The sequence below is a fragment of the Brienomyrus brachyistius genome, chromosome 9 (genome assembly GCF_023856365.1).
Source record: "Brienomyrus brachyistius isolate T26 chromosome 9, BBRACH_0.4, whole genome shotgun sequence".
NCBI classification, from domain to species: Eukaryota; Metazoa; Chordata; class Actinopteri; order Osteoglossiformes; family Mormyridae; genus Brienomyrus; species Brienomyrus brachyistius.
Window position 1 is genome coordinate 24,353,990 of NC_064541.1, and position 26,174 is coordinate 24,380,163.

General features: G+C 40.4%; 1 protein-coding gene across 5 annotated transcripts in view; it reads right to left on the reverse strand.

Moving 5' to 3' along the window:
- Positions 1-26,174, reverse strand: part of bbs9 (Bardet-Biedl syndrome 9) — a 106,982-nt gene that overhangs the window by 72,480 nt on the left and 8,328 nt on the right. For all 5 annotated transcript variants that reach the window (XM_049024805.1, XM_049024806.1, XM_049024804.1 and 2 more), the window contains exons 4-17: positions 25,951-26,015; positions 25,191-25,304; positions 21,948-22,122; positions 19,949-20,033; positions 19,500-19,683; positions 18,837-18,966; positions 16,361-16,542; positions 14,558-14,634; positions 11,700-11,753; positions 11,484-11,586; positions 7,951-8,055; positions 5,136-5,276; positions 3,164-3,259; positions 436-608 (exon numbers count right to left, since the gene is read on the reverse strand). In XM_049024805.1, coding sequence (XP_048880762.1) covers positions 436-608; positions 3,164-3,259; positions 5,136-5,276; positions 7,951-8,055; positions 11,484-11,586; positions 11,700-11,753; positions 14,558-14,634; positions 16,361-16,542; positions 18,837-18,966; positions 19,500-19,683; positions 19,949-20,033; positions 21,948-22,122; positions 25,191-25,304; positions 25,951-26,015 — 1,684 coding nt within the window. The remainder of the gene's footprint in view (positions 1-435; positions 609-3,163; positions 3,260-5,135; positions 5,277-7,950; positions 8,056-11,483; positions 11,587-11,699; positions 11,754-14,557; positions 14,635-16,360; positions 16,543-18,836; positions 18,967-19,499; positions 19,684-19,948; positions 20,034-21,947; positions 22,123-25,190; positions 25,305-25,950; positions 26,016-26,174) is intronic.

Here is a 26,174-nt window from a genome sequence, read left to right on the forward strand (position 1 = left end):
TATGCTTGAAATATTGGTAAAAGTCAGCTCAGTGCTAATCGTCTAATTCACTTAACGACATAGTTGTAGGAATGGAACTCGGTCGTTTAGTGAGGAGTGTCCGTATTCCTTGTTGTTCTGTGGGAAAAAAAATTGTATACTCAAAGTGAAAGATCCAAGTTTAAAATACTTTTATTCATTACTTCTCATGTTTATTGCTGCAGTGTCTGCAAAGTTTGAAAAGAATCCATAAAAAACATTTTGAATTATCTTAACGGGATCAAGTGTCAAAACTATGACATTTTGGAATCAAGTGTCAAATCTAGCACTAGGCAGTGGCTCAAAATGTAATTTTCTGGTGGACATTTGGACCCCGCGATATAAAATAAACCTAGCCCCCCCCCCCCACACACACACACACACACACACACACTTGATAAAGAAACAAGTTCTCACCTCAAAGTGATGGTCCACAATTTGAAAGTACTCTGTCAGAGGGACAGGTCCCGCAAAGCTCTTCTGGAAATCTTTAACTCCTTGTTTAGTGAAATAGTTGTTAATGCGCTGAATGAGTTCCTTGGTCACCAGCCACATATCTTCAAAGACGTCACTCTGGATCCTATAGCGCTCTTAAACAGGTAGGAAGAGCATGAGAAGGAGAAAGAAAAAAAAAGAATTTCAATCAGAGATAAAAAAAAGTGCTAGTTTGTCAAACAGCAAAAGCAGAACAGCCTTTTAAAAAAGTCACTCTTGCTGCAGCGTGTGATATCACACCAAAAATCTGCTGTAACTCAACTGATATATTAGTTCCCAAGTCCAATATAGCACACAATCTCATTTGTACTTCCACGATTTTCAGTCAAAGGGGAATGCACTGCACAAAGTACAACGCAGCATGGTCTTAGTAAGAAACACTACCTGCATGCAAAAACAGCTATCCAAGTGGACAATAGTGATATCAGAGTTGTGAAAAAAATCATTCTTTTGAATCGGTTCTTCTCAATGAATCACTTGAATGGGTTTTCACATCTAAAAGAATCAAACTTTTTTGTCCATCCACGCACTGCACACGTCAGGTTCAGATTCTAAAAATCTATATAAATATTTGACAAATTATGTAAAAACACAAAGTAAACTTTTTTAAAACACTTGCATTTCCCTTTTCGTAGATTGTGTGTGTCCATGTTGCCCTCAGTGACCCTCTGCATATTGCAATCTGTGATTGTGCAGTGTGCATGCCCTGCCGCATGGTAGCTGTGGCTTACTAGTTGCTAAGTTTTGGAGTTGCATTCCCTAACATCATCTTTCCCATTGGATTTGTGTATTTTAGTACACGATATTTAGTGAATGTGCGATTTTTAGGAACTCATTAGTCACACTGTAGCAGGACTAACATTACAGACATAAAATGGATGGAATAATTTGTATATGGTCATCATTGTATTCCAGAAATTGGTAGCATTGAGGGTTTGAACTTATCTACCAGGGTTTTAACTTTTCTGCCAGAAAGTAGGTCAAAAACGGGTTCATAAGTGTTTGGACAGTCATGCAATTTTCAGGGGCTCAAAGGTAATTTGACAATTGACTGACAAGCTGTTTTATGGCCAGGTGGGGGCTGTTCCATCATCATTTCATTAACGATTAAACAGGTAAAACATTTAAGGTCTCATTTATTAAACTCTGAAAAAAATATTTTGTGAATGAAATATCTATGCATGAAAAGAAACAAATGTACGCACACACACAAAAAAATATATATATATCAAATCTGGCATGTGTAGGTTCAGGGGCCTCAGGATCACATCTCTGCATTTTCGCTCTCCTGATGAGGCATCAGTTATACCTCAAACGGAAGAGTTTATCTCAGAGTCTTGTTCACAAGGGAAGGAAGAAGGTAGCTGGAGATCAACAGGATCATACATAGTCGTGATAAGGAGAGAGCTAAGCCAGAAGGCAAAACTATCAATTTCCGGTCAATCTACATTCCTACCCTCACCTACGGTCATGAACTTTGGTTAGTGACCAAAAAGAATGAGATTATGGATATAAGTGGTAGAAATGAGTTTACTTCTCAGGGTGAAGGGCTCAGATATGTAGGAAGAGTTCAAAGCAGAGCTGCTGCTCGTCCGCATCAAAAGAAACCAGTTAAGATGCTTTGGGCATCTATCTAGGATGCTTCCTGGGTGTCTTCTTAGGGAGGTGTTTTTAAGATGTCCAAAAAGGAGGAGGCCCCGGGGCAGACCCAGGACATGCTGGAGTGATCGTATCTCTAGGCTGGCCGGAACTCCTTGGTATTCCCGAGAGGAGCTGGAGGCGGAGAGAGGTCTGGCCAACCCTGCTTAGCCTGCTCACTCCAGGACCAGACCCCAGATAAGTGACAGATAATGGATGGATGGGTGGGTGGGTGGATGGATGGATGGATGGCATGCACACATATCCCTAGGATGATCACAGAATTCTTTCCCTGGTGAAAAAAAATCCCTTCACAATATCTACCAAAGTCAAGAACACTCTTCAGGAAGTAGGTGTATCATTGTCACAGTTTACAAGAAAGAGAAGACTCCATGAATGTAAATACAGAAATGCAAACCACTGGTAAACCCCAAGAATCAAATGCCCAATTAGACATTTCCAAAAAACATTAAAAAAACTCTGCTCCGTTCAGAAGCAATATTCTTTGGAGAGATGAAAAGCAAGTATGAAAAATGGAAAGAACAGAGTGTACCACATCATCTGTGAAACATGGTGGAGGCATTGTTATGACATGGGCATGTATGATGACCAATGGATCTGGGAGACTAGTGTTGATGATATTCTCTTCTTCAATTGATCCACCGGCATGATACCCCCTTCTGCCAACTGGCAAATTTTACTGACAGCACTCTCCAAAAAGTCATAAAAACCTGTTACTTTTCACCTTTTGGGGATATTTTTTCCAGTCCCCACAAGGGGAAACTCAGTTTTATAAAAAATCCATTATTGCAATGAAAAAACTTATGGTTATGGTTAGGGCTGTGGAGGGGTTAAGGTTGTCATAGTTAGCATTGGCATTTTTCCCATAGCAATGAATGAGTGATCCCCAAAAATATATGATTACATGACTGTGTACGTGTGTGTGGGTGCATGTGTGTGTGTGTGTGTGTGTGTGTGTGTGTGTGTGTGTGTGTGTGTGGTATGTACTCACGAGATGTCTTGGAAACCTGTACAGTGACTACAGATCCAGCAATGAGTTGGAACGCGACAGCATTGCACTCCTTATCCTCGGATGTCATCAGGAAATCTTCCTCAGGAAGGAATTCATATTAAAATGTGAGAGAAGAGAAATAAGAGGTGAATATTGGTCATAATTAAAATGGCACAAGTAACACAGGCACTTGCAACTAAAGACTGGAAGACTGAAAACAGAAACCTGGAGTGTCCTCATAAACATGGGCAGAACATGCAGATTCCACACATATACACAAAGAGGAAAGGAAGCACAAAGTGCTGGTCATGTTAGGCCAGTGTGCTACCCACTGTACCACTGTCCTGCCAGATACTCAAGATGTTATCAGTGGAAATAATTTGCTTCACTCACGATGGACACATTTCATACTGCATTTAAGCATGTTTGTGGAACACAGATGTGGAACCCTTCACAAAATGAAATCTACGGACTAGTTTATCAGCTATCATTCATAATTAAAACTCTTTAGGTCCTATTTTCCACTGGCACACCACGTATGCATATTTTCAAAGATTTTGCACCTGCTTTCCACTGGTAGGAGTGGTGTTTTTTTAATGCATAGCCAGGCGCATTATTGGCGTGTTGCTATTTTAAGGCAACAAAATGACATACAATACAATGCTATTTAACATTGGCATGCGTGATGGATGTCTGTTGGGCATAAATGAGGAAACATTAGAGGACTTTAGAAGGCATGATGCTGAACCGCATGTATCGATGCCAACATGCCGGCAACAGCACGGGTAAGGAATCTAAATTGTGAGATGTAGAAAAATAACAGCCCTATTGCCTTTTATTTGAACATTTTAAAACACCTTAAAAACTGTAGGTTGTGTCTTGTTTGAACAAAGATTGCACTTTTATTTATATTTTGCGAACTGCAGATCCAAAATTTAAATTTAAAAAACACACAAGCATAATTAAGTCCACCTTCGCAGTCGCTGTTCTCATTTTCCTCATCTTCTGACATCATTACACTACTTTCGGCAGAGCATGGATGATCTGTAGTGATGCGAGAAAATGAGGACACACACTTGCTGCTAGCTCATCGCACACCTGCTTCACCTCAAAACGTTTTAGTTGCAACCGTGGTGCTCCCATGACTTACAAGCTTGTGCCTTTTCACCTCATGCACAAGCTCGACCGTTTCCTTGGGGGAAAAGCAGTCTTGTTTACCAGGTAAATGTGCCATTATAATAGTAATCCACTCTAGATTAAGCACCACTGCCTTTTAAAAGTGAGGTGACGCGCCATTCCGATCTTGGTACTTGTCTGGGTTATTCAATTAGCCAAATTGCGCTCATGTTACCCCCCTCCCTGTCACTCTTCTTCTTTGGTATCAATTCAGGTTCATTAATTTAAGTGCCATTAATGGGATGGCACCCATATCCATCCAAGTGCTCCTCAAGACCTATATCCCATCTGACGCTCTTCAGTCAGCAAAGCAACACTTCCTGAAGATAACTCCACTATAAGAGAAGTCTCACTCTAAATGCTTCTCATGTGAGGTTCCCTGATGGTGGAATGGACTACCAAACCACACCCAGTCATTAGATTTTCCTCTGAACTTTCAGAAAACACCTCAAGACCCATCTATTCAGGGAAGACCTCTACTAGCCCACACCACTCTATGCTCCCTTGCTAGTTTCTTATATTCCCTTAATGCTCTTAGCTCTAGTGTTGCACTTTGTCTTTTGATTGAATAGTCCTACTTACATTGGTTCCTGGGCATTTACTGGAAGCTCAATTTAGCTCTACTAACATAGCTAGTTGCAAGCTGAATCCATATAAAGGACTATCTGACTTGTGCATCACTTTCGACACAGTGGTGGCTATATATATATATATATATATATATATATATATATATATATATATATATATATATATATATAAATTCTTAAGAACATCAACATAAATTCAGATATACCTGGGTAGAGTTCTGTAAGATTGACTGGAGATTTGTTGGTGTCAATGATGATTTTGTGTTTGGCGTGATTGGATGGAGTTGACGGCCAGCTAACAAGTCGAAATGGAAGGGTAAATATACACTGGACCACACGAACCACTCCTGAAACAAAGAAAGAATCATCATATTGATCACCAGAATTGCATATTAGTCATACAAAGCAAATGAATACTTTAATCAAGATGGGCATATTCGAGATGGCAGATTAAGGACAAAATCTGCATTTCAGCAAATAGGCAGACATATACCTGTGTACTGAAACACCAATAGAAAGTTACAGCTTAACAATAACCCGGCAGTGGCTTTCATCCTTTGTGCAAGAAATGGTGACCAGCAATATCAATGTGTTATTTTAATGAAAGCAGGACAATTTAAAGTATTTTACTTTAATGTAGTTTCATATCCCTAAAACCCTTAAAGGATATTGCTTCATCCATCCATCATAATACCAACCTTGTAGAGCTTATGCACAGTGCAGCTGATACTCTAAATGAGATACGTATAGTTCCCTGATTCCTGGTTTAAACACACATTTTAATTCTAGACCAGCAATATACCCATTTCTGTCATTAAAGCTGCTAAGCTAACTACAGAACTAAAACATAATTGTTGTCTCCTGAATATATCAACAAAACCCGTTAAAATAGATTACGCAACCTTGGCTGACATGTTTTGTTTTTTGCAGCCATAGCTAAGCTTCCTTGTGTTGTTCAACCAGTTATCTGAGTTAGGGTCCCAGGGCCTCACTGTGATCCCAAGCAGCTTAAGGTAAATGGGATGACTGCTCATTGCATGGCACGCACTCACACAATAACATACATCACAACAATTAATAGACACAAATTAACCCAGCTGTATGAGTTTGTACTGCGGAAGGACACCTGCATGATGCTGGAAGAAAATGCAAACAGAGAATGCAGGCCAGATTCAAACTCCCAACTATGAAGGCGTGAGACAACCTACACTATGTACAGTGTTCATTTATCTCAAGTACTGCATTATACAAAGCAGCTATTAATAAAAATATTACCTAAGCTCAAGCACATAAACCACCTAAAGAACCATCTAGCTTGGGCAAAGAAAGGACACAGAAAGCTTCAGCTGGTGCGTTGATATGATCTACTTTATACCACCTGTCCCCGGTCATCATATCATATAAATGCAACACCCCCCTGTGTTAGCTGGTGGCAGTGGCCAGCTTCCCTGACTGAAGCATGCCAAAGCCCCTGTCAAACCTGCACACAGCACCTCATAGCAGCCTTGCAGCTATCATATTTCCGGTGAGCACGAGTGCTTCTATTTAAAACATTTTCGATTTCTGCCTCCACTGCTGCACTTACCTCCAGGATTCAGCTCTTTTTCCAGGAAGCAGTGCAATGAAAACATAACTGTTAAGTATAAGGATCTTACCACAACCCAAACAAAATTATTAAATGATAATGTAAAAAGACTGTCAAATGGTAAAGAAAGATTTGCCATAAAAAAATGACAATCAGCTTATCATACATTAATATATATTCTTTTATGTGGGTGGCAGATATACAAACCGCTGTAATTCCTACACCGTTCACCTAATTTGTATGTAAATACCCTCAAATTAAAGCTGAAAGTCTGCAGTTAAAGCACATCTTGTTAGTTTCATTTCAAATCCATTGAGGTGGTGTATAGAGCCAAAAAGATTAGAATTGTGTCGATGTCCCAATATTTATGGACCTGACTGTAAATCCTCTGATCTGGAAAGCTGTCCACATACACTATCCGGCCAAAAAAATTGTCACCATTTGAATTAAAATCAGCAAGTACTTAAGAGACTGGACCACTGAACCATTATTACAGCTCAGCAACGTTATTCAGCAATAAAGTGAAGTCAGCTGAGCAAATGAATCTCCTGAATGGCCAGGTTATCCCATCAATGGATTTTTACTTTCCTACCGGCATGGGCTTATTCCAGAATGATAATGCCAAGATTCATCTGGCTCCAGTTGTCAAAGAGTGGTTCAGGGAGCATGAGGAATAATTTTTACACACGAATTGGCCACCATAGAGTCTTGACCTGAACCCCATCGAAATCACTGAGATGTGCTGAAGAAGACTGTGGAGTAGTTCAACTCACCTATCATTGATACAAGATCTCAACAAGAAATTAATGCAAATCCAGATAAAAAAAAATGTTGAGATCCTGCATAAGCGTGTAGAAACAAAGCAATGACGAATGTGTACCATAATCAAAGCTAAATGAGATCCAACGAAATATTAAAGTGTGCAACTTTTTCTGGCCAGGCAGTGTAATTAACAACATAAACTAAGTACTGAATACTTATCATTGAGTCTTATAAATTAACATACTCTCAAAATAAAATTGGTTTCAAATGAACCACACAAATGTTTAAATGAATCCACACATTAAGTTCTTGCCTAGAGCAACTTGCTATGATTTTTATTGGTTTTACTCCCCAGTGTTGTTTACTGTGTAAATGGAGACACATATCCTCTAGTACATGGCCTTTCCAAAATACCCTAGTACTACTTAAAAATATTTCTGCATTGGCACTTTCATTTCAGAACCAATGGAACAAATATCAGTTAAGATTATGCATAAAAAGAGAAAGCAATAGTTGTGTGCCACAGAAAGTGCCTTAAACCGTGAATTTAGAAAGGAAAATGAACAGTGGAAGAAGCAACACATAGATTCAGAAAACTATAATAAATATAGTAAACTATAATAAATATCTTTCCATGCTTATTTGACCAAAATAGCAATATGTCTGCACCCTACCAGTGGGTGTACTGTAGGTCACCACCACATGTCCTTCTAAATCTGCTGGAGGGTAGGGTTCTTTGAGATAGGCTGAGAACAGAACCATGCACGTGGAGCCGGGATCTGTAAAAAATAAAAATAAACAAACAAGCAAATCATGCAAAATTCATTAATTAATATAAGGAACACTGTGAAGGGAAATGTCTAAAAAGACTGCAAATGCGGTTTGGGATCTCCATATTTCATGTATAAATGAAATGTATACTTCCATAGTCTTCAGTGGGCTAAACTTATTAATCACCTTCATTAATTTTAATCATTTACAAAATTGTTATTATTATTCTGCTTTTCATTTTGGATTCATTTGTTAACTAAATCTGCTCTTATGCATTTTATTAGCATAATAAGGATCACCTTTAAATAACTTCTATTCTAAGTATCTGGTTCAGCAGGTCACAACTGCAGAGTCATCCGTAAGGACTGTTCCATCACCTGCCTTGACTGCAAGTCTCCGAGGAACAGATTCAGATGTGCGTAATTCTTTGATTCCTCTGCAAGCAGGACATGGGACACTAGACCACAGATGTGGTGACACCTACTCATAGATTTGTCTAACAAATGCCTCCTTATCTGCCCTCAGACCCCTCACAGCCATCGTCCTCAGTTCTTGGTACAGACTGGAGTTTCCACCAAGTGGTGCACTGCAACTTCTCTCAATAATATCCAGGGTGCCCTGTGAGATGAAACACTTCCTTCTGGGAACTCCGGCAACACCAACACAAGCCTCAGCAACCTTCAGGACCTTATCATGGAAAGTCTCCCACATCACATTAGAGTTGGCATTTGCACCCAAGTCTGCAAGTTCCTTACAGAAACTGCATACAAACTCTTCAGAAACACCTTGATCTTGGAGTCTGGCCAGGTCCAACCTTATTCTCATAGTAGGTGATGGCCTACTGGATCTAAGTTGAATCTTCAGAGTAGCAACAAGAAGTCTGGGGTCAGAATTCAAAAACTGGGGACTTCTATAAACCCTGCAATTCTGCAGGAGCCCCCAGTGTCTGCCCACATGGATGCGATTGATCTCCTTTGCCGCACCACCAGTATCAGAGTACCCAGTCTAACAATCCGGCTTAGGGTGTGGGAACCAGGACTCAGTGATCCAAAGCCCCAGACTTTTCACAAAGTGAAGGAACATGGAGCCATGCTCAGCCCAGTCTCCAGACCTGGGGACTAATAGCCAGCCCTGTCAGTGCCAGTGGTTGCACTGAAGTCACCCATCACCAGAGGAGTGTCACCTTGTGAGCACCCATCAACCACCAAGTGAAGTTGCAAGTAAAATGTCTCCCTCAACGTGACAGCATGCAACCGCGCCCCACGCGCAGGTACCCCAAGCCTGTCTAGTCGCCGCGGAGCTACCGCCGCCCCTCGAGCGGTACCACTTTCGGGTGGCACGGATGGCGAAAAAAGGGGCAGCGCCCGTCCCTACAGCGCCTGACCTGCCTGTCCCGCCTGCGCTTGACCTGCCTCCGCCTGCTGCAGCCGCTTCGCCCGAGGCCCCTCTGCCTCCGCCTGAGGAGCTGCCTCCACCTCCGTCTGCAGGCACTCTGCCCGAGGCCCCTCTGCCTCCGCCTGCTGAAGCCGCTCCGCCCAAGGCCCCTCTGCCTCCGCCTCCGGCCGAGGCCCCTCTGCCTCCGCCTCCGCCCGAGAAGCTGCCTCCGCCTCCGCCCGAGGCCCCTCAGTCTCCGCCTGCTGTAGCCGCAATGCCCGAGGCTCTGCCTCTGCCTCCACCACCTCCCGCTACAGCTACGCCCGAGGTCCCTCTGCCTTCGCCGCCAGCTGCAGCTACGCCCGAGGTTCCTCAGCCTCCGCCCGCGGCTCCACCCACACCTGTGACTATAACCCTGTGACTATAAGTAGAAAGTTCTACCCCCTATCATCCTTTCATTTTACAAAGGCACTATTGAGAGTATCATGACTGGCTGTATCGCTGTGTGGTTCGGAAGCTGCTCTGCCTCCTGCCGTAAGGCTCTTTAATGGGTAGTGAATACAGCCAGCAAGATCATCGGCACCTCCCTGCCTCCCACATGGACACTTTCCATATCCTCCTCACCCGTAGATCCATCAGCATTGCTGGAGACTCCTCCCACCCCTTACACTCCCACTTCAGCCTCTTGCCTTCAGGGAGAAGGTACCGGACCCTCCGGACCCACTCCACAAGACTCTTAAACAGCTTTATCTACCAGGCTGCCAGGAGGCTGAACTCTGTCCATTACATCCCTACTCTGCCTCCTGCCCCTGGACAGTAATTTATTTTTTCACTGACTACCTCAAGAACTGTTTACACTCATACCATTCCACTGCTAATTGGTATTTGTATTTGACTTATACAGTATGATTGCTATCATTTGCGCTGTATTGTTCACCATTTGCATCACTACCTTATCTATGTTTACCATTTGCTTAACTACCATAATATTACCATTTGCAAAATCGCCTCTTCTACTCTTACCATTTGCACAACTGCCTCTTAAACTGCTATCCTTTCCACAACTGACTATATATTTATTGTTACCATTTGCACTTTGTACCATCTGCACTTGTCGATATGTCTCTGGCCTTGTCAGTTTGTCCTGTGTCTTTTTTTTTCTTCTTTGTATAAAATGTGTATAATTCTGTAATTGGAGGGTATGCACACCAGTGAGCAAGAAACAACATTTTGGTTCACATGTATGTCTTGTACATATAATGTGAATTGACAATAAAATATCTTTGACTTCGACTTTGATATTGGATATGTTGATGGAAAACAGCCAACGTGCTTACTACTAGTACTACTACTACTACTACTACAACAATAATAATAATACATTTTATTTGTAACACACTTTACATTTGAAACAAATCTCAAAGCGCCACAAAATAAAAACATCATAGCAAAAAAACATACATGTGGCAACCCACAAGGTTAATTAAAGGCCATAAGTTCTGCTAAAAAGAAATGTGTCCTTTTAACTCATTTGAAACATCCGAGTGGGCATATGACCGATGCAAGTTATTCTCCTCAGTGCATTTGAGGCACTTTTGCCAAGAAATTCAAATCGGGCTAAAAAAAATTATCACTATTAACATGCAACAATACTTCGTGGCAGTGAACACAGGATTTAGTTCATCATGATTGTTATATTTTTGATAAATTCATTTTACATATTTATTTATACAATGTGCAAATAAATGTCTCTTGATGCATTGACTTTGATTAACAACTGTTTCTAACTGCATTTGTGTTTGCAATTTTAATGATACCTGATTTCAAAACAAAATCTTTTTTCCTGCTGCAAAATTGCACTGAACCATAAATCCAAAACTGAGGTTTGTACTGAACGCTGAGTTTTGTGTACTGCTACACTCCTAATGCATAAAGCAATTAGTATAAAAAAAAAGACCAAACCCATATTGCACAACAAAAATCCCTGGTCCATTCTTTTGCCCAGGAGTGTACATACACAGTCACTGGCAGGACACAGACTGACAGACACGTAGTCACTCACCCATGGAATCCAGTACAAACTGCTCCTGGGTCACCGCCAAAGGAGGTTGCACACACACACTCAGCTTGGGGCTCTGCACTGACAAATGGCTCATCAACTGGATCTGGAAAGTGAAGAACAGGAACTTCCATTCTCAGGGACACCCAAAGTATACATGTTGGTATGAAGCCTATTCCCTAAAAAAAGAGGAAGAGTAGAAGACCCCAGCAGCCCTACCTTCACAGTAACTGAGGGTACAGGGATGTCAGCAATTTCTGTAAGCAAGGCACGCTGTGGACAAGATGAAAAATGTTGTTAGAATCAGTTCTGTTATTAGATACCAAAGGCACTATAATCTAATAATTCAGAGCTCAAGTAGAAAAGAGCAGTAGAATGATTAACAATCATGGAAAGCACATAGTTTCCACGGCTCTGTAAATTATCCTTTAAGCCTATTCTGCTCACTCAGGAACTTGGCTACCAAATAACTGATTGATTAATAATGTTTGCTGTTGTTGATAAAAATAGAGGATATGGTTGTGGAAAGATTTAATGGAAAGTGTAAAAAAGGTCTCAAATAAGACACACCAAACATGAACTTAAAATTTCGAGAGGCTGAACTTTTGTTTGATTTCCCATACAGAAATGTTTTAGGAATACAAAGATGTATATAAAGAAAGTAGAATCTTAGAACACTATTTTTTATTCATATTATTAAACAGGGAGAACAAGCCAGTATAAACTATCATAAAGACCAACAATTCACCTGTACAGAAACAAACAAATTAAGGAAGCACCATCTGATTGACCACTTTTACCTGGGGTAATTAGTGGTGCACTGATGTAAACATTTTGAGCAATAGTGATTACTGATATATGTTTGTTTAATATTGCCAATGTGTGTAAACCCAGATTAGTGGGAGAACGTTAAATGGTCTTCATTCTGTAGAAAATAAATAAGCAATCTATGGGCCAGATTTAATAATTAATTATAAACTTGTCAAGGGCCAATACTTTGAGGCCTCTTATAAGTGGTGAATGAGCTAATGAAAGTGTAAATATTGTCCGGCCAAAACTGACTCATCAGATCAATGTTGATATCCTGAGTTTTTAAAAATATCAGCCGATACTGATATATTAAGCAATATATTGCACATGTCTACTTTTTATTTAATTTGCTAATTAGCTACCTCGGAGTATTGATCATTATTACCGTAGTTCAACGAACCATTTTGTTACAAAAAAAGCAGAGCAAATCCTAAAAGCATCATTGTGCAAATATTATCTTAACCATTGACCAGAGTATTATGTGCTACAAAACAGAGGTAGGTTTCCCAAAAATGTTGTCGTGCACAGAACAGTAGCACTTCCTCCATAAATTCTAATGAGCCTTCATCTGATATCCACCATTTCTGAAATTTGTGTGCATCTAACTGCAGCATATGAGCGCAAATTTCCAAAATGTAGGGTGGAAGGTAAAGAAGCACACAACCTTGAAGCAGGATTATTTTAAAGGAGAATTAGCCTCAGCATGTCTTTGGACTGTGGGGGGAAACCGGAGTACCCGGTGGAAACCCCACGACGACATGGGGAGAACATGCAAACTCTGCACACATGTGACCCAGGCGGAGACTCGAACCTGGGTCCCAAAGGTGTGAGGCGTGTACAGTGCTAACCACTGCACCATGCCGCCCCATTAGTAACATTATACTCTAAAAAAAGATTGTTACTTAAAAACCATAGCAAACGGGTATCTGAGGAACACTGGAGTAGACAGGTAGTTTACATACACTGTTCAAAAAAATTAAAGGAACACTTTGAAAACACATCAGATATCAATGGGGAAAAAAATCATGCTGGATGTCTATACTGATGCAGACTGGGTAATGTGTTAGGAACATAATGTCCCAGAGGTGTTCTATTGGATTTAGATCAGGTGAGTGTGGGGGGCAGTCAATGGTATCAATTCCTTCATCTTCCAGGAACTCCTTACATGCTCTTGCCACATGAGGCCGGGCATTGATATGCACCAGGAGGAACCCAGGACCCATTGCACCAGCATAGGTTCAAGGATTTCATCCTGATACCTAATGGCAGTCAAGGTGTTGTTGTCTAGCCTGTAGAGGTCTGTGCGTCCCTCCATGGATATGCCTCCACAGACCATCACTGACCCACCACATAACATTCTCCATGACTTCTCCAGACCCTTTCACATCTGTCACATGTGCTCAGGGTGAACCTGCGCTCATCTGTGAAAAGCACAGGGTGCCAGTGGCCGACCTGCAAATTCTGGTATTCTATGGCAAATGCCAATCGAGCTCCATGGTGCTGGGCAGTGAGCACAGGGTCCACTAGAGGATGTTGGGCCCTCAAGCCACCCTCATGAAGTCTCTCTCTGACCAAACAATCAGAAACATTCACACCAGTGGCCTGCTGGAGGTCATTTTGTAGGGCTCAGGCAGTGTTCATCCTGTTCCTCCTTCCACACACAGTGAGAGGGGGCAGTGCTCAAACCACCAAACACAGAGGTGTGAGGCGACAGTGCTGCTACCGAGCCACTGTACCACTATTAGGTGAGATACCAAAACTAAACATCTATTCATGTTCACTATTCATCCCAAATGTAGTGATTTCAAAGAACAACAAAGAATTTAGGGTCTTCCTAGGTTCAAAAACGCATCCAGTTCCATAGTTGAACCTAATCGGGCTCAAAATCCACCTTACTAGTTATTTATTTACATAACATTCTTCCTGTTTTAATTTAGCTTGCTCGTTGTGTGATTAGTAACTATAGTAACTATAATGGGGAGGCCACTTTATTTATAATTCATTATTTAATTTCATTTAAGTTGTGTGGACCAGGATATACCCTCCAAAATAACAAGAACAAGGCTTTTCATGCAATCTTATGCTTTTCTGCAATTTATGTACATTTCGGATGCTCTAAAACATTACCCAAACTTGTAGTTACAGTGGGCAGCTGCAGGACACTAGCAGTAGGTACGAGAGGTGACAGCTGCTCCCATGCAGTGTGAAAAGGAATATAAGAGAACTGTGTTGGCGAGTTTGTCAACTGCAATGAAGGGCTCACATACAGACATGGCATCCATGCTGGCAGAGACTGAGGCTGTGACTTTCAGCTCGTCTTCCAGACTTGTCTTGGGAAGGATATCTGCAAACAGGCAGAGAGAGAATGCTTTGCAAATTAATTATATTAGCCTTGTTTTGTAATACATCACATTTTATTGCTAAACATCTTGTTGATCTCTTATCCTGGTTTGTTGAGGTGGGAGTGTCAAACCTAAGAACGTGCAGATGTCGCTATGTTTGAAAAGAGGATACCTCAGGGGACTGTTATCTTTTTACTTTTACACCTATTTTTACACCTTCTCCCCGATAGACGTAATAGCTGTACACAAATACTTCAAATATTAACTTTGGCCTGCTAGAGAAAAGGTTAAAACCTGCAATACCAGCTGACACATCGCCAGGTCTAAAGTAGAAAACTGTGCTCAGCCCTCAGCTGCATCCTATCTTTCATTATTAAATACTCCAACATCACCAGCTTGAGTATATAGGCCTGGCTACCCCTGAGAACTCTGCATGGTGTAGTCATAACCTGGAACAATCTTTTCCCCCAAAACTGGAAGCAGTACTAAGATGGCATCTGTGTATCACAACCTAACATTTCAGACATTGGTCAAGGGCATCTCAGTAACTCTTGCCCTGGTTTTGATGAAATCCTTTTGCTTATTTGAAGTAATACAAATTGACAATTTCAAAAATTAAGTTTTATAGTTGTGTGTTTCAAACTAACTTGTACAAATTAGAGAATATTGATATGGTTGTGAGAATAGCCAAAAACTCCCTTTGTGTGAATTCTACATTAATTTGGGAATTCAATGTGTACATATTTATGATTATAAGTTTGAATGTTAGGTGTGATCAATCACAGAATACAATGTGACTAATAATTCAACTCACAGCTCTAATATTCAACTAATTATAATGTAATTGGTATTATGCAAATACAAATCGCAACTAGCAAAATGAGTCATCGGACAACCCTAATATTATACGTATTAGTATCGTTTTCAGAATTTCCCATTTAATGTTGACTTAAATGAACATTTTTGGAATCATATTGGTGTGGTGTGGATGAAGGGGTACTTAAGATGTACAGAAAAGGCCTTGGGGAACTTAAGCCAAAAAAGGTTGGGAACTACTGCCTTACAGCATGAACAAACAGTATCATGTCGGTACAATAATCTCAGCAGGTTAGATTTATTAACAAAGCCATTCAGGCAGAGAAATATGTCCTATAAGTACACAGGTATGTCAACAGTGTCTAATTAATAAAAGATCTCAGTGCCCAGATTTGAAAGCAGGTAAAATTGAAAGAAAGTTCTGGCTACTGGCTACTTTGAAAACAAAATATGCAGAATTATGTATGGTTAGAGTATCCTGTCAAGGAATTTTGCTGAAATTTTTATAATTATTACAGCATTTCTCAAAATTTGCAATGTGTGTGTGTGTGTTTTAGAAAATGCCAATTAACTGGTAAATTGCGGGTTCAGGAGATATATGTAATCTTTTTGAATTCAAAAACCATGGGCCCCGGCACACACACACACACACACACACACACACACACACACACACTGTATATGCAAGTGGTCTGTGGATTCAGCCATTTCTAGCAGGAAAGCTGTAGTAAATTTGAAAAACTGCAAGCTCTTGCAAATATTGTGTGGTATATTTGATTTTGCATGAATTACTGTGACTGCAGAATTGCTAAATCCTGGGGAGACTGATCTCGTGCAAGGTGCATTCACAGGAAGCTGTTATAGGATGGGCAGAATTCCCCCTCCATGCCATCCACATACGCTGCTGATCACCTTGCATCTTGGTAGCCTCCTTGATTGTCTTCTGCAAGGTCTTCATTTCATTATCCACATCATCATAGTTCATTTCCCGTGCTTCTGCTTTCGGAGCAATAAAAAAGGACGGGTCGCTACCCATATAGGAGCACTGCAAGTGGCCCTCTTCACTTAGCGTCACCACTACACCCTTCAGATCCCTGTAAAGAACAGGAGGAAAAGAACCTCAAGTCACTCAGTACCTGGCAACCCTGTGCCAAATGAGCACTAACTGCAATCATTAGTCTCCAGTGCTAAACGCAGGCCATGCAACCTTCATTAATGCAGTGCCAACAGAGACCATAAACTGAAAAAAAATATTATTCCTGCACTTCAGACAGCACAGTCAATTCACAAATCTCAATGTTGGGAGTGTTGAATGCTACCCCACACTTTGTGTGTGGAAGTTTAATGTTCCCACCAAAATGTGAAGGTTTCTACCCATCTGTTACTTTGTACAGTACATAGACTGAGATATAAAAGCTTTGGCAGGATCAGTTTCCCATCATTTTGGTTAGAATTAATTAAAGAAGAGATCTCGGTGACTTTGAAAAACAATTGTCTGTTTCCAAGTGTTGTCTTTTTTCTTAAGTATTTAATGTGATGTTAGGATGCAAATCTCAGGGCAGAGAATCTTACCTAAAACCACAACTAAAGGGAAATACACTTACATCATGATGTTCAAGTGTGGATTTAAGATCAAGATAAAGCACACAAGTAATATTAAACCTGCTTAGCATTACGCTTCCCCCTGGGAAAATGTGCAAAAAAGAAAGAAAAAATTTGATTCCGTGTCACAGAAACTTATTCAAACCAAAATGACATTACATTACAATACAGCAGGAAAGGAATGTCTATTGTCCAGTGCTGTACTGATGCAGATTTAGTACCTGTCCTTCATGTGACATGTTTTTAAACAGTCACCAATGCGCAGCCCAACCTTGCGATCCAGTCAGTAGAAGTATGCTTCTTAGCGCACGCTTTAAAATTAATTTCATCCACTAGATGGCAACAGAATCCTACCCTGAGCATTATTCGTGCTTAATGCTGTGTATGGGGGCGAGGGGGGGGGGTCAAACCAGTTTACCCTGAATATTTCTCAGGGTTAACCATTTTTACATAAAATACTGAGTTTGATTCAAACTCAGGGTTAACGCCAAGGAGATTAAATACCTGAATCCAAATGTCAGTTTAAGGCGTAAAGTGCCAATTTCATTTAACCCAGTAAAGTGGTTGGGTTGCAGTGCGTAAAGCAGAATGGTAACACTTTCCTTGGGTTTCATGTGTTTGCTGTTTGTGGGCATAGTCACAGTCTCTTTGGGCCACTTCTGATTGATGAGCATGACTGGCGTGAATAGCGGGCACTTCTGATTGGTAAGACTGTCACACAAGCAGAATGGCACGAATTTGTGAACCTCTTTTCACAAGTTTAAAACCCTGGGGCAGACATGCTCTATATTGCATACCGTAAATCGCAGCCATTGCAATTTCTAAACACATTGTTTCAAATCGCAATTTCAATTTAAAATCAATAAATCATTCAGCCCTAGTCACAGGCACAGAGCCCTATTCCACTGAACCACACAACATGGTAAAGCATGGAAAAGGTTTTTCTAAGAATAATAGGCTAGGCTGACTTGGGGAAGATACCACAGGGGAATAACCACTGAAGGTCCCACCAAGCTGCTCCAGCAATTCATTTCTGAAGAGAAATGCCCCTTCTATGGTGCATCCAATGTAAGCTTTCACCATTCACCGTTTCTTTGCTGGATGGCACTGTCCCAAGGTCAATAAAAACTAGGGTTGGGTATTGAAAAATAGTTCCATTTTAGAACTGGTTCTAAATTTCTAAGAACCCGGAATTTGGAAAGATATTTGAAGTACAGTTCCACTTATCGACTCCTACACACACATTTTTAATGAACTATGTAAGGGTTAATGCAAGACAACTCCACTTATACATGACATAATTATACATAATTATATAATTAATTATTATACATAATATACATAATTATACTTGACATAATCAGACATCATTTTCATGTTTATGAACCGAAAATGCACTTATTAGCATAACTACTATGTAGACTTGAGTGGTATAACGGCAAAAGGCATGCTGCGCTATTTCCTTACAGCTAAACTGTATTGTGGGGAATTCCACCGGAGTAGCGTTTTTTTTTTTTCAAAATACTGTGCATCTTGGTGTAATGTCTGGACGATATAAAATTACACCTCGCCTAATCCTACTGCTATTAAATATTTTGGTTATATACGGCCCAAGCCACCATCAGTGGTTAGCTCTGAAATGTCCAGCTGCTATAAGACCATACGCCAAAGATATAATAACTGTGGTTTAAGTGGTCAGATGCACTCCAAGCCGTGCTGTGAAGAAAAAAAAAAGTGTATATATATATATATATATATATATTTTTTTTTTTTTTTTTTTACTTACTGGAAGTTACCCACACGGACTGCAACAGGCACACAGGAGAGCTGGGAAGCCCATTTTAGTGCTGAGTCCTGATAAACAAGCAGCACGCTGTTGTGGTTTGCTAGAAGAAGGTTGATGGTCCCTTCACTCACTTCAAAAGAAAGAAAACACAAGTCTTATTGACTTTCTTATTGAGGCAGAGAATTAAATCTAGCTAAACTAAAACTAAAGCAAGTTGAAAGCAGGGCATTTGGAAAATAGAAAGATCGGTGCGTTCTGTTCATTTGACCTGAGTTAAGAGAAACCAGGAAACCAGTCAGGATGGGAAAATGCAGTCACAGTGCTGCAGATATGCTGTATATCTCTGTATTTTCTTAAGTTGCTCACATACCACAATAGCTATTGCATTTCTTACTAAAGAAGTGCAAGAGTATTGTGTAATTTTCTAACAGTACTGCTGCATTTTATTAAACATTTGTAGTTTTATTTAACATACGAATTCTCAAATCAGCAACAATTTTATTATCACTTATAATTTCATTTCTAAAAAACAGTAACCTGAGTATTATCTGATATACAGAAATATAGCCTGGTACAGAATGAAAACACAGTGATGTGAATATTACCTCAGATATTGAAATATAGCATGGTACAAAGGAATTGACACAGTGATGTGAATATTACCTGAGGTATAGGGCAAGAAGCAACTCGGGTTATATTCCAATTTCTTCATAAAGCGAATTTGTCCATTATCTTTCAGACAATACAAGTTTCGCTCCCCAAGCACAAAAACTGAAGATGTACACTGGTTAAAAGAGGAGACAACAATGTCCAGGGCCTGTTCCCCAATGACCAGAGTCCAGTCCGCCTGCATAAATACATTCATGAAAAAGATAACTACACAGAAGGAACAACAATCAACACCAATGCCGGAAAACTCAAGAAATGCCAAAAGAAGAACATTGTTTGCCAGAACATCACAAAATATAGTTCCTTTATATACTGTGATATATCATAATCACTCAGCTTATATGTATAGCTCCAGTAAAACTAGAAATTGTATGAAAGATTAAACAATACTTCTTCCAAAGGATTATATAATTAATTATGAACTGTGGTGGCCCTGGTCTTACCATCAGCTTCTTCCCAGAGAGGTTCCTCTGCTGCTCCACGCTGTGATTACTGTCCGTGTCTGCGGCTATAGCTAATGCCTCGTACCTTTTTTCGAGGCAAAAAAAAATACAAGAGCACAGTTTGAGGAAAAAATTGTGTGTTTAAATTATCAGTGTATATAAGCTGCATTCCTCATGGGCAACGTTTCCAGAGCACTGATACTGATATTAGTATTGATATCAGGTGAGAAACAGTGTTTATGTGCTGGTACTCATCCTTGTGACAATGCACCAATGTCTCTTACCGACAGCATGTGATGATATATCGTTAAGGAGCAACTTATACAGGAGTAAAAAATGTCTGTGATGTGGACCTAAAAATTAATTAGAGGTGCAGCGATTCGATATTTGGATCGGTATTGGCACAGGTTTATGCCTATTAGAAGGATTGGATATCGGCCATATCAAACTGATCTACGTCTGTATAAAAAAAACAAGACGGAACAGTCGACTGACATAAAGTATTATGCACATGGTGCAGGAAGGAATTTTCTTTTCACCGAAGCGTATCCATCTTAAAATACCACATTAACGTGACGCATACATTAGTCGGGGATGCTGCTAGCAGTTTGGCTAACGCGTCGCCCAGCTTGCGACAAACCACTCTCACAGAGCGTCGGGGCCTCAGTAAGTCTACCTGGGACAAATTGACTGACACAATTGCCAAGTGGAGCCAACAAACTGCAGACCTATTAATATCCTCGAGGACATGGAATTTACAAAGGTTGCAAGTTGCCTCTCAAGATGCACTGTACAAAGCTCCAACAAGAAGCACAATAATGTCAAAAAATCATGGGCTCTATGAAACTGAGGAAGGAAAAAAAACATGAGGATTTAGCTGTAGCCAAATAGGTCGCCCTGAAAGGTGACTACCGGACTTCTGTGAATAACAGTAACTATCTTGGTGTTACTGCACATCAAACTGTTGCATGGGAAATAAAGTCACTCGCATTGAAAATAATGAAGACAGAGGAGCATCACTTCGCAGAGGCATATGCTGAAGATTCCTTAAAAGTGGCACGTGAGAGGGAAATTGAAGGAAAAATCACAACTGTAGGGACTGATTGTGCACGAAACTTGACAGCTGTAGCTAAACTTTTGCCATTTGAGCATATGCCTTGTGTGGCTCACATCTTACAGAGATGCATCACTGTGAGTCTTGGTGACAGTGGATTTGTGAGCACATTGTCCAAGTGTCGGAAAATTGTTAGCCACTTCAAACATAGTCCAGCCAACGCCTTAGAGCTGGAAACACAGCAAATAGCCCTGGGGCAGCGGACTTCATATTGTTTGCTTTCCGCCATTCTAGCTTACCAAAGGTTTCTTAGGAATACTCCATTGCAGGGGTGGGCAATCTAATCCGCAAAGGGCCGGTGTGTCTGCAGGTTTTCGCTGCAACTCCCTAATTAGATTGCTAATTAGCGGACTGATTGGCTGAAGAGTCATCACACTTAGGTTTGAACAGCTGACCTAATGGTTATCCCAAAAACCTGCATACACACCGGCCCTTTTGCGGATAAGACTGGCCAGCCCTGCTTTATTGAGTCATCTGTCACCCAGCCCTCGCCACACACACCTGTACAGTACAATGTGTCAGCAAAGTTTGAAAAAGATTTGCAAAAGATTCAAGTGTACAAAACTTCTCTTTCTTTTCTATGACTATAAAATAGATGGAATATAAAGCTTTTGTTGTCATTGTGCAAAGATTATATTTACGAATTTACACAAATATCAGTTCCAGTTCCTCACCATACAATGCCTCTGTAAAGTTTGAAAAAGATCCATCAAATATATTTCGAGTTGTCGTCTTAACAAGAAAATGTCTGCGGAGGTGTCACACCACTCACAAAAGCATATGTGTACCCGGCTGGAATCTCAGAATCTGCACAACTGATTTTTGCTATGCAATTCTGCACAATTACAGAAATGATATACATGTTGAGCAATAACAAGCACTCACTTGTAGCTCTCCACCTGGCGAGCTGAGGACACTGTGATGAAAGTGTCAGTACGGGCACAATAGCAAAGTGGGCCTGGCAGCAGGAATCCGGGCAGGAAGCGGCCAAAAGCATAACTCTCATGCTCAAAGAACATGAGCATCCCATCCATGGACTGAATGCAGATGAAGTGGTGACCTGCAATTAGAGTTAGGTGAGGTAAAAGCAAGAAGGAGAGCTAGTGCACACAATCATTATAGACTTCTTTTGAGTTTAACAATATCAGATTTTTAAAACAAACAGTGCTCAGCATAAATGAGTACACCCCAACAGATCTGTCAGAAAACCATTAGTTTCCTTTCAGAACCAACATTTTCTATGGGATACTACACTACAAAATACTCCCACAAATGTGGCCCATTGATTGCAAACCATGCAAGACCACGTTGCAAAAATGAATACACCCCATTGAAAGTCTTAGGAGCAAAGCAAAATTTTTTACTACAAAATCCTAATTAACAAGAAATCAGCCACAGGTCAGTCCAATTATTCATTAAACAGACATTTTGACTATAAAAGGGAATTATTTAAGAAAGAAACCCCTTCCCATTCCCAGGCGCACAGTTAGCACAAGAGACAGATGGGTCCCCTTCAGATTCAGAGTGACCTCGATCCGCCCCCCCCCCACTCTAGAACAAAAAAAACAGCATCTGCTGTCTTTGCATAAGGAAAAAATATCCCGTCAATACTGCGTTTGTTGAGTTGCAGCACAGACAGTTGGCATTAGTGTTTACTGAGAAGCCTGTATATCGTGTCACGTCAGCATCAATCTACATGTGCGCAACACTGATGCTCCTAGCAGCACTTCTTGTGTTTTTGTTATTGTTAAGGGGTCCTGAATCGTACGAGCTGCCTCATTGGTGCCTGTCAAAGTTGTAGCCGTAACCATAGTGACCACTAGGCCCATCTGATGGATTGAATAGAAGGATGAAGCCAACGAAAAGGCAAAAAACAATTACAGCATTTTTTCAAAAACCAAATGATGTAAGTAGACTATCCCTTACTTGCTGCCTGTTTAACTTACAACAGGCAAAAAACAATTACAGCGTTTTTTCAAAAACCAAATGATGTAAGTAGGCTATCCCTTACTTGCTGCCTGTTTGACTTACAACAGGCAAAAAACAATTACAGCGTTTTTTCAAAAACCAAATGATGTAAGTAGCCTATCCCTTACTTGCTGCCTGTTTAACTTACAACAGGCTAAATATGAATGCCTTTCTAGGGTATCGATATTATGCTAATGTTAAAATTAGTGCTGTCAGCGTTAATGTGTCAAGGCAGTTTTGACGCAGATTAATCTGACTCTCTGTCATTAATCGAGCGAGCATAGCAACGCTCCTAATAATTGACATGTGTTCACTACACGGTGGCAGATACTTTCTCTATTTCAACCAATCACTACAGTTTGGTTGTGGCATATGATACATGCTGGAGTGCATCGTTTGTATTCAGCGTTACTGCTTTCAGCCCTCCCTCTGCTGATTGGCCCGGCTCCCTGACGCAGTTCCAAGAGGTGAATGAAATTGAGCGGCGTTTGCCTGGCTAAGCTTGGTCCCCCCAATTCAAAAATCCCATCTGCGCCACTGCCCATTCCATGCTGTCAGTAATGTCACCACATGAAATGGGAAAAGTCACAAGACCCGAGAAAGGAAATAATTTCTTTACAAAAGAAAGATGAAGGCTACAATAAGATCAGCAAAGCTTTACTTATCAGTCAAAATATTGTAGCAAAAGTAATACAAAAATTTAAGAGAAATGGAACTGCAACCATCTCACAGACGTTCAGGCCATCCACAGAAGTGAACACCTTGATGGGAGTGTCATCTGATGAGAAGGGTTGAAGAAAATCACCATGCAAGTTTACTGCAGTTAGCTAAAGAAGTAGAAAGCCAAACGGGGACTATTTCCTGTGACACAATATGACGTACACTGCAGAGGAATGGCATGTGTGGGTGTCGTCCACGAAGGAAGCCTCTCCTAAAGCCCATGCACAAAAAAGCCCATCTAGAATTTGCCAGAGCCCATGCTGAAAAAGATGAAGACTACTGGGACTCTATACTCTGGAGTGATGGGCCCAAGATAAATGTTTTTGGAACTGATGGCTTCAAAACTCTATGACGTCACAAAGATGAGGAGTACAAAGAAAAACACATGGTGCCTACAGTGAAACATGGTAGCAGCAGGGTCCTTATGTGGGGCTGCATGAGTGCTGATGGTGTCAGGGAGCTGCATTTCATTGATGGTATCGTGAATTTACAGATGTACTGCTCAATATTGAAAGAAAAGATGCTACCATCACTCCATGCCCTTCGTCGTCATGTACTTTTTCAACATGACAATGATCCAAAACACACATTTAAACCCATTGTTGCATTTCTGAAGAAGAACAAGGTGAAAGTGATTCAGTGGCCAAGTATGTCTCCTGATCTGAACCCAAGTGAAAACTTTGGGGAATTCTGAAGAGACAAGTTTAGCATCACTCACCATCCAGCATCCAGGCTCTAAATAAGGTAAAGAATGGAAAAAGATAGATGTTGCAATATGTGGACAACTTGTTCATTCCATGCCAAGAAGACTTTGTGCTGTCCTTAAAAGATCATAGACGTCATACAGAATACTAGATGTAGTAATATTTGTTGGGGGTATATTCATTTTTGCATCACCTGATTTGAGTAAAACTGAAGATTTTGTAATCTAAGTTATATTATTAACCTTACTTTCATGTTCATGAGTTAAGCAAATGTTTTATAAAACTTGGTCTTGTCAAAATTTTAGAAATTGTTCTTGTGTTCATTTTTGCTAAGCACTGTATGTAAAATAATACAAGCTTCTTTGTGGACCTTGGAAATTCTATATTTGTCATAACTAGAACAGCTCATGCCATCAAGGTGGATGTCTATTGCTACTGCAGGTGAATTATTCAGGCAGGTAAGGACCCTATTATTCACTGCAGGAAATTTAATAAGCTGTCTCATCAGGTCTGTTTACCACTGTTTCTCGTCTATATCCCGGTAGCCTGGTAACACATTCAGATTCTCAGCAGTAAGCATGATTCCTTAATTTTTTTTTTATCAATTTCTGATTACAAAAACTTTAAATATAAAAATATAAAATGGTATTCAAAATATCTAACAGAAACCAGCAAACAAAAATAAAATTTGCAATTACAATATTTTAAAAAGGGCAAATAAAAAAGCGAGCGGTACCTGTGACGCCTCCAAAAGGCCCATAGGTCATGTTGCAGGCGATCCTTTGGAGGTTATGCTCATACATCAGCTTAATCTGGTACTGGATGCCATGGTCCACATTGCCTGCTGTGGCTGTGGAAACATATGCGCAGGGCTCCATAATAGCTTTTTGTTTCTTTTAAAATATCAGACTGCTTCATTTTTTGGAACATGTTCACACCATAGCTAAAGTGATTGTTTTGCTGCTTTTATCAGTGTGCATATACGTACATACTCCCTCGTGCAGATAGAGAGCAACTCAGCAAAAAAATTAAAAATACACACGGAAGTCATTGAAGAAGAAAAAAGAAACTTCCAATTGCGATTCGTTAATGCAGCACTCATGCCAAAGCAAAACGTCCTAATGCCTATCATACACCGTGATGATACCACGTAAAATTTTAACTCGCACACTCTCAAAATATGGTCACATATATACTGATTATGGACTCAGTAGGATGATGGTTTGTCACGATGGGCCACCTAAAGCAGTCTCAATGGGATATTATAACTAATGAAAAAATAAAAATAAGCATAAATATGGCAGCGAAGAACACACACAAAAGCAGGAAATGTGATGAGACAACTCTAAAATGCCCTTAGGATGGTCATGTGAGTGCATAAGTAGTTATGAGAAATCAATGAAAATGTTACAATACAGAAAATCAAATGTGACTGATGTTAGTGCTGCATATGTTAATTGTGCTTGTGGTATGCCAGTGATTTAAGGGTACCTTACCAGTGACAGCAAAAACGGATAGCTTTTTGGGATGTAGGACGGCCAGATGCAGTAGATCTGAACACCTGCAGAATATATAAAACCACATAAAACATGAAAAGAATTTGAGCACAGAGGACATATTTGCAGTGTGGTCATGTTCAATTATTTGCAAACAATGACCAATAACAAACGAAAATAGAGTTGCAAGCAGTGATTAGAGGGGTCCAAGTACAATGGGCTAG